Source organism: Daphnia carinata, chromosome 3, assembly GCF_022539665.2.
Source record: "Daphnia carinata strain CSIRO-1 chromosome 3, CSIRO_AGI_Dcar_HiC_V3, whole genome shotgun sequence".
Taxonomy (NCBI): Eukaryota; Metazoa; Arthropoda; class Branchiopoda; order Diplostraca; family Daphniidae; genus Daphnia; species Daphnia carinata.
In genome coordinates this window covers 7,688,849-7,702,928 of record NC_081333.1, presented here as the reverse complement: position 1 = coordinate 7,702,928, position 14,080 = coordinate 7,688,849, and the positions used below count along the sequence as shown (strand labels likewise).

The 14,080-nt window shown below is 39.5% G+C and overlaps 2 protein-coding genes across 4 annotated transcripts in view; one reads left to right on the top strand and one right to left on the bottom strand.

Annotated features, from left to right (window-relative positions):
- The window catches only part of LOC130685442 (proteasome subunit alpha type-7-like), a 46,791-nt gene that overhangs the window by 457 nt on the left and 32,254 nt on the right, over window positions 1-14,080 (bottom strand). The window lies entirely within an intron of this gene.
- LOC130704420 (transcription factor AP-2-epsilon-like) overlaps window positions 1-14,080 on the top strand; it is a 28,875-nt gene that overhangs the window by 7,054 nt on the left and 7,741 nt on the right. For 2 of the 3 annotated variants that reach the window (XM_057525842.2, XM_059494772.1), the window contains 4 exons: window positions 184-411; window positions 2,960-3,029; window positions 4,481-4,652; window positions 12,744-12,862. In XM_057525842.2, the coding sequence (XP_057381825.1) occupies window positions 184-411; window positions 2,960-3,029; window positions 4,481-4,652; window positions 12,744-12,862 (589 nt within the window). The remainder of the gene's footprint in view (window positions 1-183; window positions 412-2,959; window positions 3,030-4,480; window positions 4,653-12,743; window positions 12,863-14,080) is intronic. The other variant, XM_057525843.2, reaches the window with a different exon arrangement.

Here is a 14,080-nt window from a genome sequence, read left to right as displayed (position 1 = left end):
TCACACCTTCCGGTTTCACCCTCGTTTGGCACGACATCCGTGCCGTTAATGAGCGTGAAACCGTTTTGCCTAATTTTTATAAGCCCTTCCCCTTTTTTTTTTTTTTTTTTTTTTTTTTTTGTGTACTCTGTCGAATGAGGAAATTGAGCGATGAAAAAGAGGCTGTCATCATTTAATGTGAAGTGCGTTTTTGTGTCGCAGACGGGCAATGTTCACTTTTCTTACGACCCGTCGGGAGGCCGCGGAGGCAACAGTGGACGAGGCGAAGGAAACCAGTACAACGTTGTCCGACGGCCCGATGTGCTCGTTCAGGCCAGTCATCACGTGCTGGATTCAGGCGAAACGATCGTCATTCCAGGCAATCTAGCCTCCACACCGCTTTCATCTCATCACAATATCGACGATGGACAGGTAAGAAAAAACTCCAAACAAACATCAAAAGAGATTTTTTTCTTTTTCATGTTCCATTCTGACTCGGTTACGATCCACATTTTGTGTTTACTTTCCGTGTTCAATCGTCAAAAGAGTTTTTTTTTTTTTTTTTTTTTCGAGATGCCCAAATACGTCTTGGGAGGGTTGAGGGAACAAGAGGAAGATGAATTCCCCCTTCTTTAAAAGGGGAGAAAATGTATCCATGAAGTGAGAAGACTAACAAAAAAAAATGCTTGATGGATTATCGTGAAGTAGTCGATTGATTCTATGATCAGGTGCTAGACAGCATTGAAATCTCTCCCTTTTTTTCGTAGTTGTAAGTCCAACAGTTTGAAAAGAATCCCCCCCCCAAAAAAAAAAACATTTCATATTTCTTCAATGCGTGTGTGTGCTAAGGTTTTTTTTTTTTTTTTATCCTGACGTTGGGTAAAAAGAAAATGGCACTTGACGAGCCAATGGCTATCATTATCGAGTCTTGGTTGTCGGGTCCAAGAAAAATAGGGGAGAATATGTCCGTGGCTCTCTTATTTTTTTTTTTTTTTTTTCTCATCGGTATTATTCAAATTGCAAGACACGCTTCACGTGTTGGTGGCTGGGACTGTCCGACCAACGGGGGGAAAATGATAGGCCTACGACGACGTAGGGAAAAAATGGGAGGATCACGGATACAGGCAACACACAGCCTCAGGTTGTTGTTGTTTTTTGCTCCGTCTTCCCCTTATTTCCCAAACATCGTGCACGCCCGTTGAGCAGTCTTCGTGAATAGATTATCAACGTGGCTATCTTAATCTTGGCCGACAAATCACCCGGCCCCAAAGTCAAAATCATCATCATCATCAAGGCATCAAAAAATCAGACATTCAAATCTCTTTACTCTTTTTTTTTTTTTTTTTTTTTTCTCGATAGCCTGTTTGCTTTTGTTTTCATTCCATCCCACATTTAAGTACGTCTCCCCGTCTCCGCTTTTCCCCGAGTCAAAGCCAATAGTAGAATGCGATCATTTGTCAGGGGAATCTCTCTTTAAATTTCTTTGGATGAAAACATTTTCTGCGACTGCTGAAAGCTTTTCGTTATAATTCATATCACAATCAAAGACATAATAAATCGTTTGAATTCGTAAAGGCCTTTTAAAAAAGAAAAGGGGGGGGAGGGCACTTGAGTCAAAAACGTTAAATGGGAAATAGATCAAATAACGGCTACGCATACACACACCACTTTGCTGCTGTGATGCTCTTGTTTGAATAGCGTGACTGTTAAAAGACAACATATGTACTGTGGCGGTAGGAGTTGATAGCCAACGTGCGCACTTAACCTTTACGGTAGATTGAGCAGCACCAACAGATAGACATTTCTCTGTCAGTTGGGAAAGAAAAGAAAAAAAAAAAAAAAGGGGAAATAAAATTTAAAAAAAAAAAGATGCTCGTTGTCCCATCTACTCCTCTCCTTTGATTCCGTAAAAGAGATGAGGGCGCCGAAGCAAGAAGTGACGGGACGGAAAGAAATTTCACAAGTCTCGGGTCCGACGTCGTAAAATTCCTACTCCCGTCGGTTATAACATCTTTTTGGGGAGGGAAATGTTGAGTTTTTTTTTTTTTTTTTTTTTGCCATTGATGTGTTTTGAAATGGAAATGGCTTTTTTTTTTTCTTTCTCGTTTCTCGACGGTTCGTAGAAATTCATGCCTTTACGTAAAAATAAAATAGATATCCGGAAGAAAAAAAGAGAGAGAAACATTTGCATAGACACACACACACACACACACACACGCTGATGCTAAATCATATCAGAGCCTGAAATGTTTGTTGGACAAGTCAATGACTTCATTATTTCGAATCGCAACGACACAGCGAAAGGTTGGCCAAGTTTTTCAACTCCAATCAAAATGTCCATCTAGACTCATTAAGTGTACATTCACCAAACTCGGCTAGATAGTACACGCAGTGGAAAGGAAGGGGGGGGGGAGAAGGATAGAGAGAGAGAGAGAGAGAGAGGCAATTTTTATTGCGTTGGAAAAAAACATTTTTGTACGCCCTTTTCATTGGCCGACCCAGTTGTGTTTGCGATTCGAAAAGGCGGAGACTTTCCTTTTGAATCGAATTTCTCAAACAAAACAACAACAACAACAACAAAAAAAAAGGGACTTGCGTGAGTCCTCGAACTCTTTGGGCGGGCGGCCTTTTTTTTTTTTTCCCGGAGTCGACAGGTTCGTATTATATATCCCCCCCCCCCCCGCCTGTTACTATAAGATTGCCCCCTCCGTCTTTTTCTATCGGCAATTTACGCACACGGTGTGTTTTTTTTTTTTTTTTTTTTTTTTTGCCCTTCTCTCTCTCTCTTTGCTTTTTTTTTTTTTTATAGATATTAATTGCTCGTAAATTTTAGCCGAACGTCCGTGCCAATGTCAACCGCGCACAACAGACTCGGCGCGACTTCCCCCGCTGTTTGCGTCTTGTCAAGTCGACTCTTTTTTTTTTTTTTCTTCTTCATTTTAATTAATGAATTTGTTTTTTTTATTATTATTATTTACAGACTCCCAGCGTCGAGAGCGATTCGAATTTCATTTCCACCGACCAGATGTCCATCGTCAAAAAAGAATTCGGTAAGCAAAAGAACGCCATCACGCGCTATTTACGTGCGATTCACATTTTTTAGTTTTTTTTTTTTTTTTTTTTTTTTTAAATTGCTGTTATTTGTTAAACGTTACGACGAATCTCCAGTGAAAGCAAAAAAAAAACATCTTCGGAAATAGTCGAAATGGAACTTTTGAAAGCCTACCAAAGAAACAGAACGCGGTGATATTAAAAAATCGAGATTTGAAGAGGGACCTGCTGTCAAAGAAATCATAATTTAAAAAAAAAAAAAAAAAAAAAAAGGCTATAAAACGGGAAATCTGATGTTTGTTATAAAAAAAAAAAAAAGGCGAATGGGTCGAGAAAAAAAAAAAAAAAACTTAGTCGGGGTTCGTTAATTTTTTTGTATGTGACTGTGACTGTGCGTGTGTGTGTTTTTACGATCATCGCCCGTCTTTGGGTAGTAGTGGCGTCCGTAATAGCCAACAGCGCTACGCACTTGACGCACGCTCCAGTGCGTCCGTTAGACGAGTCGCCTCAACGTTAAGTGAGACAGATAGTTAAAGACAGCACTTGTCTTGTTGGCAGATTCTTTCTTTTGTAGGGGAAAATGAAAAAAATGTTGTTACGTTTCGGTCGGTTTGATTTCATTTTTACGGAAAAAAAAGAAAACAAAATCAGATCGTCTACATTTTTTTTCCTTTTCTTTTACGTTTTTTAATGAGACGGGAGTAGCCCCCTAATCATTTGTCCTGGCGGGCTAGTAATAATAACGTAAAGCGTCGTGTGTCAATCTCGTTGCAAGTGATGCTATCTGCCCGCTTTCCAAAAAGGGTATTTCTTTTTTTATGCGGGGCGGGCGGCATTTGGTGGGCAATACAATGGCGGCCAGCCACTTGTAGAATAAATGACCCTCATTTCAATGGATGTTGGCCACCGCTCTTTTTTTTTTCTTTTCTTCTCTTGTAGGCTAAAAAAAAAAAAAAAAAAAAGGGGGGGGGGTCAGAGAATTCCGCGATTAAGATCGAGTACAACAGTAAAAGTGGTGGTCATTTTTGGCTAATTTTCTTTGAAGTGGAAGTCTAAAAAAAAAAAAATGCGCTAAAGGAAAGGATAGTGTTGTTGAACTCTTGCGCTTCGTAGGGCGATGGTTTAAATAAAAAAAAAAAAAAAAAAAAAGAGTGTGGAGAGTTCAAGGAGGTCATGCCAAAAAGGCGGTGCGTGTCGTGTTATGGCACGCAGTGGTAGTTGTTGTTTCACGCCAAGACTTGTTCCTGACGTGCTTTATTACGTGTCAGCTCATTGCGGTTGACTACTATTTGTTTTTTATTTATTTATTTATTTATTTTCATTTCTATTTGTTTTTCCTCATTTTTTTTTTTTATTAATTCATTTATTTGTTTTTTTTTTCTGTTCTTTCCATTTTTTTTTTTTTCTCTTTTTGTTTTGTTTGAATCGTAATAATTAAAAAAAACCAAAGATGTGTTGCTGTCTGGCCCAGTTTCCCCGACGGACGTATTCTGCTCGGTGCCCGGTCGGCTGTCTCTCCTTTCGTCCACGTCCAAGTACAAGGTGACGGTCGGCGAAGTCCAGCGACGCCTCTCACCGCCCGAATGCCTCAACGCCTCCCTTCTCGGCGGAGTCCTTCGCAGGTAAGAAAAAAAAAACACAACACATTATTTTTTCCCTTCTCTTTCCGTTTCTATTAGCATATACAGTATCTCATTCGAAACATGTCCATATGTCTCCTCCTCCTTCTTCTTTTGCCTTTTGATTGCCTTGGCAACGACATTGAAAAAAAAAAAATAAGCCAGCGAGTGGGAAAGAAAAAAAAAAAGGGCCAACATTCAAATTGGCCTGCCAGTTTCCCTCCCTATTCTGATTCCTCACGACGACGGCCACCGCTGCTGTCTGTCCGATCGCTCGCTTCGTTCGTCTTGATGAAGAAGGGGGGGGGGGCTGGGAGGAGGAGTCGGCCCGCAAAAGAAAAGGTGGCTGCTGCTTTTTTTTTTTTTCTTCAACTTGATGTGGCGTGGGTCGAAACAAACTCGGAAGGGGCAAAAAGAAATGGTGGGAGGTTTTAGAAATGAAATAAAAAATGATGATCCTGTCGCTTCGTTTGTGTTTGACGGATAGAAGTTTGAAAAGGATGGAAACATAAGTATTTTTCTTTGCTCATTCGAAAAACGAGAAAGAAAGGCAAAAGTAATAATAACTTTGAAAGGTAAAGAAGCAGTCGGGTAGCGAAGTCTAAGATATTTTTTTTCGCGTTTCCAATCTGCCGTCGTATAGGAATTTGGGTTGGCTCATTCCCCCCTTTTTCTTTTTTTTCTTCTCTCTCTCTCTCTCTCTCCAATTCGATTGAATTTTTTGCTCTTTTTTTTTTTTTCCGCGACCGTCTTTGTCTTGTGATATTGAAATGAGTCGGACTGGAATGACAGAAAAAGGAATCCGGAATCACGTGGAGTTTGGAATAAAGTTTATCTTTTCTTTTTTTTGTTTTTTTTTTTTCTTTACCTATCTCGGTGCATGTTTGTGTGTTGGCAAATGTGGCAGGAATAGAACAGCGGCAACAAACGGGAATCTCTGAAAAAGAATGAAGGGCGGTAACAAATGATTCGATTATGTTGATCGTTCTATTGATGTCTTGAATAGCACGCGGGAAAAGAAAAGCCAAAAAAAACAAAAAAAAACAAAAAAAAGACGACAGCGGAACAGATTTGTTTCGTTTTTGTTGTCTTGTTGTTGTGTCGGGGGGGGCGCCAGTCACACTCTTATCTCTTGTCTTCCCCGCTCCCTTTTTTTTTTTTTTTTTTTTTTCTTTCTTACCAATCATCTGAATTCTTTGGCTCCTCTATATCCCTCCTTTTTTTTTGTTTTGTCTTTAAAAATGTTCCGTGAGGGGTTTTTCGGCTTGTCTCTGTGCTGTTTTTTTTTGTTTTTTTTCGTCGCGAAGAAGGAGCCCCCAAAAGTTTGGAATATCATTCCAACACATTTTCATTACACACTGTGCGTACGGACACTTTAGAACGACGGGCCGCGACCCGTCCGCGCAGCCCGAAATGTAACAAAAGCTTGCAAACAATAGCCAAACAAAAAGAGTTGGGAATAACGAGATTCATTCCCTCCCGTGTTTTTTTTTTTTCTTTTCTTTTCTTTTCTTGCGTATCTTGTGCGTGTGCGAGTGTGTCTTTTTTTTCCCCTCCTTTTAATTCCTCGTCACCACAGACAAATGTAAAGAGTAAAAAGAAAAATCAAAATCGGGAATTTTTTCAAATATCGAGGAATAAAAAGAAGCGGATAGACTGTGCCGAGTCACGCGCCACGATAGAGTTCTTGCTCTCTCATCTGTCGATAGCTTCAGCTTCCACTTGAGCCAAGCAGGAGAAAGACAGCCCGCCAAGTTTAACCATTTTTTTTTTTTTTTTTTTTTTTTTTTTAAGAGAAAAGAAGAATAGCAATTTTTTATCGTGTAATCCTCATATGAAAAGACGCATGTCCGTTCGTACAAATTTTTTTTTTCCCCCCCCAATGCCATTGTTGTTTTTTTTTTATAGAGACTCTAGCGTACTGGTCCCCTCTATTCTTATCACACAATTTTTCTTTTATTCGAATGATTTTTCTCTCACTTTATTTTATTATTTTTTTTTTTACAAAGAGGCAATTTATTTATTTGATTTGATTTTTTATTTTTACGAGAAAACGTTTGCGGCCAAATCTGATCCATAATCGAATCAAGTGTCTGTTTTTATTTGTTACATCTTTTGATGGTGATGAAAGAATGCAAAACGCGAAGAGCTGCTGGGAACATTTTTTTTTTTTTCTTTCCCGAAGGAAACGTTAAATAGTTTGGGTTGTCGATTCGTTTGATGGCCGCCCCTGTGTTTCTTTTTTTTCTACACGGTCTCTTATCATCTCCGGCTATTTATTTATTTTTTTTTTTTTTCTTGTTGTTTTTGTTGTTATAACATTACGATGACGACCGACCAAAACTCTCCGGCACGGATGGGTTCCCTTTCTTTTTTTTCTTTTTTTTTAACCGAACACCATAGTTTGTGTGTGTTTGTGTGTGTTTTTGTCTGTTGCTTCATTTGCCGCCTGGTTCATCATTTCGCTCAGCTGGCTGTGACAGTGAATGGCCTTATTTTGTGTTTCTTGTTGGCAAGACAAGAAACATGTTCCTCTCCAACTAGCCTAAGCACACCTTAAAAAAACAAAAAACAGCGTTGAATCGTCCAATCAGAATCCTTAAGAAAAACATTTTTAATAGCCCACAAAAAAACAAGATAGGTTTTTATACATATATATATGTATAAAAAGATGAAATAATAATCTTTTCTTTAAAAAAAAAAGATTATTATTTCATCTATTTTTATAATGTCATCGAAGGAGGAGCGGGCTCTTCTCTTATCGCTGGCGCGCGAGATAGATGTTGAATAACGATAGACTTGCCAGGGTGTAGGAGTATGGAGAAAATGGCGGGGAAATGGCTTGACGAGCAAACCGAGCGAGTTTTTGCTTTTCGGATTGCATTTAGTTGCCATGGCGACTAGGCGCTTCCAGCGGAGATTGATTTTGCTCTACAGCCTCCAGCTAGATCGGATGAGAAACAACGTACGGGGGAGGGGGGGAGGTGATGGATGCATGGATATAGAGAGAGAACGAACGGGTCGATTGACTCTCTTTTTGCCGACAGATAGACCGAAGAAAATAGATGGAACCGTCTCTTCTACGCAATAGGAACACACACACACACACACACACACACACACATATGGTCTCTTTAATATCTATCCCATTTTGCGCTTTGATGTTTTACGGGCTTGGAAGATCAATTGAGAGAGAGAGAGAGAAAAAAATATATACAACCTGACTTGGTTGTTTTGCCGATTTGAGTTTAAAAAAGAAGAGGGGGGTTCAAGAGTGCGTGTCTGGAACGGAGTAAAAAAAAAAATACAACATAAAGATATATTTACTAGTAGAACTGGATCCATCCCAACGGCTCACAAATCACCTGGCAATCAGAGCGAACTGACAGACTGGCTGTATATTTTTCTTCTTCTTCCACTCTCTTTTTTTTTTCTTTCTCTTTCTTGAGAATGATTATCTTTTTTTTTTTTTTTTTCTTTTTCTTTGAAACTCGCTTTTTTTTATTTATTTTTTATGTTGCCGTCATAAGCCTTATCATCAGGAAGAAGAAAAAAAAAAAAAAAAAAACAACGGCTGATGGTCAATGTGTAAAAATGAATGCGTTTGTGATGGATCGAATGCACCTTGGAGTTCGGGGCCCGCAAAAAAAAAAAAAGAAAAAAGGAAGAACAAAATTGGTGGTGCTCAGGGCTTGAAAATGAGGGGTTCGGGCGGGTTTTTTTTTTTTCGTACTGAGAGAGCTCATACGAAGAAAGAGAAATAGAAAAAAAAAAAATAATAAATAAGTAGTAGACCAAGTGGGAAATGTGGTCATTTCTATTCGGCAAGTCGGGAAAAGAACGGCGAAAAAGCTTTTTGCCGTTAATGAGACGCTGAAAAAGTAGTGGTGTTTACTAGGAAAAAGGAAAACTCGGTTGGTATTCATTACCAATGTTTTCTTTTCGATGCTACCATTTTGTACAAGAGTGGAGGGGAGGGGAGTGTGAGATGAGAGAACGAAAAGAATGATGAGTAGGGAGGTGGTAGTTTTTTTTTTCGGGATTTCGCGACGTCGGATCCCGTCTTCAATTTAAACGTTGCGGTATTACAAGGCCCTTTCGTCTGGCGCACAACGCACACACGTAACGAACTGCCCCTTTTTCTTTTTTTTTTGCTGCTCGTGCTTCTTATTTTTTTTTTTTTTTAGCCTGTGTAATGATCTTTTTTTGGTGGTGGAGATACAAGAAAGGGAAATAACTCTTTGAGTTCAGAGAAAAGTGGTAGCTCTGTGCGGTCGTGCCAATTCCCGAAATTCTCGCCCTTCTGCCGACCGTTTCGGCCAATTTCCATAAATTCTCTTCCCGAGAAACGGACATTGGACGAGCCACGTCGAAAGCAAGAAGAAAAAAAAAAAAAAAAAATTTGATGTTGCAGTTCTGTCCAGTTTTTTTTTTTTTTTTTTTTTTTTTTTAGTGTAACAATTACCTTGCCCTACGATCTCCATGGAACATGGTAGTCTTTCTCCTTATTCTGCACGAACGTTAAAGAGAACATGCGGGCTCTGACCAACACCCGTTTTTAACCTCAACCGTCTGCTTAACGAATGATACGCATTTGAAACGCTGAACACGTTCGGGCCGCTCGGCAGCTCTCATCGCGTTAAGACGTGCACGATGCCGTCGGGAGTGAGACAATGTTACCCATCATCCCTTAAACGACTTGCTCATCTTTCTCTTCCTTCTTTTTATTCCCTTCCAACCCCCTTACGAAACGTTGGGTTTAGATGATGGAAAGATAGTCTCCCCCTCTTTTCTGTTTTGGTCATCATTTTTCGTAGCGTCTTCTGCTATTCTTTAACAGCCTAATTACGCAACATCCTACGTATTGTACCTCCCTTTTTAAAAAAGAAAAAGAAAAAAAAAAGAGGCACAGTTTTGCATGATCCTCTTCGATTATTTTCTCTCCCTTACCTCTTTTTTTACGGTTGGCATTTGTTGCGGTTAGAAAGTCCCCCCCCCCCCCCGTCCGTTTCGTATTAACTGCAGTCGAACTTCTCACACGCTGACTCTTTGCCCCGCTATAACGCAAACATTGGAAAAAAAACTGTGTGTGTTGTACCTCTCTACAACATCACACAGTAGGTAAAGAATTGCAAGAAAAAACAAAAACAAAAATTGAGTCTGAAGGCGCCCTCCGAAACTGGGTAGCTCGCCCGTTGTAGAAGCCTTATGAATATTCACGATGAAAATAGACAGAAGGAGAGAGGCTATTTATTACAATACAAGTGTGCTGGTGGTGGTGGTGGTGGTAGTAGTAGTAGTAGCAGCAGCAGCAGCAGCAGCAGCGTTACATCGAACTTTTTCTTCGGGTGGGTGGAAGGAAACAGCGCTAATAGCCTCCGCCAGCTTCATCGACAGAGATGGGCTACTCTCACGCGATGGTTTACTAGTGAACTCGGCTGGTTCCAATTGGATAGAGAATATAAAGCGTTAAAGGCACCCAAAAGTTTCATTCTTTATTCTTTTCTTTTTTTAAATCTCACCTATTTTTTTTTTTTTTTTTTTTTTTTTTTTTTTTTTGTGTTTTATTTTCGGTAACGTTGATTACTAACAACTCCTCGCCCACTCACCTCATCTTAAACATTAATAATTCACACTTTCCGTTTTCGGGCCTCGTAATCATGCATAATTTTTTAGTTTTGTGGAACTATGGTTAAAAAAAAAAAAAAAAAAAAAAAAAAGGTTTGGCCGTTTTTTTTTTTTATTTACAGAGTCCCTCCGTACTGAGGGCGTTCGTTACTGCGCAACAGAAGAGTTGATGAAATCGATTAGGGAGGTTAGCATCTGTTACGTTTGGCAGCGCCAGTTTTTAATATTCCCGGACAACGCCGACGAAGTCCACTTTCACGTTATCGACAAATCTCTTTTCGAAAAACTCATTGAGAAACGATTACATTTTCAATCGCATTAGCCACATGTTATTTTACCCGTAATTTTTATCCGTGAGGACGCGTCATAAAGATTTTTTTATCTGCATCGGGGTTTCATTTGATTTTTTTTTTTTTTTTTAAAGGCCTGAAAAAAAAAATCGCTGTTTAAATTGCGCAAGTGTTAGCAAGTACCCACTTAACATTTCATACGTTTATGGGGGTACATTCTTACGCTATTCGAAATTTTATCCACATATTTTTTTTTTGGTTTTCAATGGCCCACAGCGCTGTTTTGTTAATAGCAGCTAGAAAATGTGTCGTCTTTTTCTATGTCGCCTGTTTATGTTTTTTTTTGTCCTCCCCCCCCCCCCCCCCCCCCCCCCCCCCTTTCTGTTCCGGTTTGGTCCGTGTTTCTCGATTCAAGTAAATGAAAAAAAAAAAAAAAGAGGGGAAAGAGAGAGAGAGAGAGAGAGAGAGAGACACACACACTTGCAATGTGTGTCGGGGACTCTTGATTCAATTCCGGTGGTGTTTGCCAAGGCAATGGATTCCCCAACTCCGCCCTCATTTTCGCCTTCTCGATGATGGCGGGGGGTCCTATTGATTATCCCCCGTTTTATTTCATTTTTCATATATTTTTTTTTTTTTTTTTTTTTTGCCCCATCTTTTTACTAACCAGTGTTTAGTGGAAGTGTGTAGGGAGAGTCTGATCGATTGTTTGTCAGGGATTTGATTCAATCACCTGACCCTTTTTTTTTTTTTTTTTTTTGCTCTCTCCGGACCTTTTATCCGGATGAAATCATCACGTCACAGATATTTAAGGGCGTGTTTTTTTTTTTTTTTTTTTTTTATTTCCTCCCCCCCCCCCTTTTTTTTTATATACATCGCTCACCCTGGGGTGTGCTGCTAAACGTTAGAGAATCATTTTTGTCGATTATCTTAAAGAAAATTGCAGTAAAAAAAAAACAAACAAACAACTGACTGGGCTTTTCATGTTGTACAATGTATCGCCAAGGGGGCGGAGTCTGCGTGTCCAGTCAATGAGAAACTAGTCTTTTAAACAGTCGATAGGAAAATGCTGCGCTTGCGTCATGGCCGTCTTGCGGGAGGCTCGGAATAACTTTTGAAAAAGAAAAAAAAAAACTCACGACGCGACGACACGACATTTTGTGCAGCATTGCTTATGAAAACGACTACCATAATGGCAATGATTTCTCCCTTTCTTTTCTCTCTCTCTCTCTCTCTCTCGTATCACGAAACGATCGCAAAGGAGTTGGTCGAACGTCGGTGCGTTTGCGTTACTACCGAACCCCCCCCCCCCAATCTCTCTCCATTCATTTTGAAGCCAAATGGAAGGAGATGGACGACGAAGCAACGCCTACCGAAAGAAAAAAAAAAAAAAAAAAAGAAAACTCTTTTGATTATCGCTAATGAAGGCTCCTTGGCTTATTTATCTTTCTCTGTCTGTTCTTTCTACCTACCCACTTGAAATGTATGTACAATGTCTGGTTAGGGCTCTTTTGAATAATTTAACCAACGTGTGTACACATATCTTCAGTGCACATTAAAGAGTCTCAAATCTTTTTCTTTAGAAAAGGAAAAAAAAAAAACAAAAAAAAAAACGGGGTGGCTTAAACGGCGATTTTCTTCTCTTTTTTTCTCTGACCTGATGGCTCTTGATTATAGCACCTCACTACCACCTACCCGCCCCCCCCCCCCTTTAGTAGCATCATGAATGCATATGGAATGGTATAGAGTCATAAAAACGAGTAAAATAGTGAAGAAAAATATTTATAGCTGAGATGGTGGTTTGGTTGTGGGTGTTTGGTAGTGGTCATCAGCTTTTCCTTTTAAAAAGCTTGGACACAAAAAAAAAAAAAAAAAAAAAAAAAAAAGAAGGACGAAAAAGTACCGCTGATTGCAGTTTCACAGATTGCGAGCTCTCCTTTTCTATGTATGAAAAAATCAAATCCATAACACGCCAAACGTTAAAGGCGGCAAAGAGAGAAAAATATCAGAGTTTAATGCGATTAGAGTTTTGATGTTGATCGTATATTCCTTATTGCTCTCGGCTATTTTTATTTCCCCTTTTTTTTTTTTTTGCTGTGAAATCTTTAGAAACGTTTTTATCACATTTATACGCATTAAATATTTATACATCCCTCTCTCTCTCTCTCTTTTATAGAGCCAAATCGAAGAACGGTGGACGTGAGTTGCGCGAGAGTCTGGAGCGGATAGGACTGAGTCTGCCGGCGGGGCGTCGGAAGGCGGCCAACATCACTCTACTCAGCTCCTTAGTCGAAGGTACTGTACCGACATCACATTTTTATTCTCATCTTCACGTCACATCACTTTCTTTCTTTCTTTATTTTTCGATACCCGTATCGCCGGAGTAGTTTGGGAAAATATGGAAAGCAACGATGTTTTGAAGGATCGAAAACTTTTGTGTTTGCCTATCAATTGATTCCCAACCCACCATTTCTTCCATCACCACTCGCTTTTTTTTTTTTTTTTTTTTTTCTTGCGACACTTGTATCTTTTTTTGTGGACATGGAACCGACCCACTTGTGAATCTTTTTTTTTTTTTTTTCAAAAAAAAAAAAGAAAATTCCCCCTAGTGTCAGCGGGAATTTCAAATCATCCGGCAAGAATCGCTTAGTTTCTTTCAGCGATTTTGACTTTATCGTTCAAATTGAATAGAAGAAGTGGAGGAGAGGGGCGTTAGGGGTGTGTATATGTGTGTGTGTGTGTGTGGATGGCGAAGTCGATTGATTTGTATTCAATATGGGGGGGGGGGGGGGGGTCTGCCGACAAACACGGAATCGGGCCGTCCCTCTACGTACGTGACAGTGAGACGGGCAATTTTCCCTCGGCTTGATTTTTTTTTTTTTTTTTTAAAGTTCCGACTACGCCCCATGCCCCCCCCCCCTCTTTCATTCTTGTCCCATTGTCGGTGTCATCTGTTGTGTTTGGGTCCCATCAGTTTTGTTCGCTCCACACATTTTCGTTCTTCACTTGACGAGATTCGATTTTTTTTTTTCCTACAAAGATGAGAGAGAACTGCCCCCCCCCCTCCCGTGTTTCCTTTTTTATATTTAAAACATTTCCATTTTTTTTTTATTTTTTTTTTTTTGTAATAATAGAAAAGAAAAAAAAACACATACGAGGGGTGGATTGACTGAGGGGTTAGTTGGTTTTTCATGGGGAGGGAAGATGATTGACAGATGTCGGACTTCCCGCCGCGAATTTTGAATTGCCTAAACGGCTAACCTTCCCACAAGGAAACATCGTCACACTGTCGTCATCACGTCTTGTCTCTTTTTTTTTTTTTTTTTCTTGTCCTGTTTATTTCGAGAAATGCAAGAAACTCCATCAAATGTCAAGTCGTCAGAAGGTTACACGTGTCGTTTTCACCGGAGTTTTTTTTTTTTTTCAAACGATTTTTGAATTCGATTTTTTTTTCTCCCCTAAAAAAAAAAAAAAATAGTTCGGCATAACATTTAAAGAAATCGAGGATTTCTA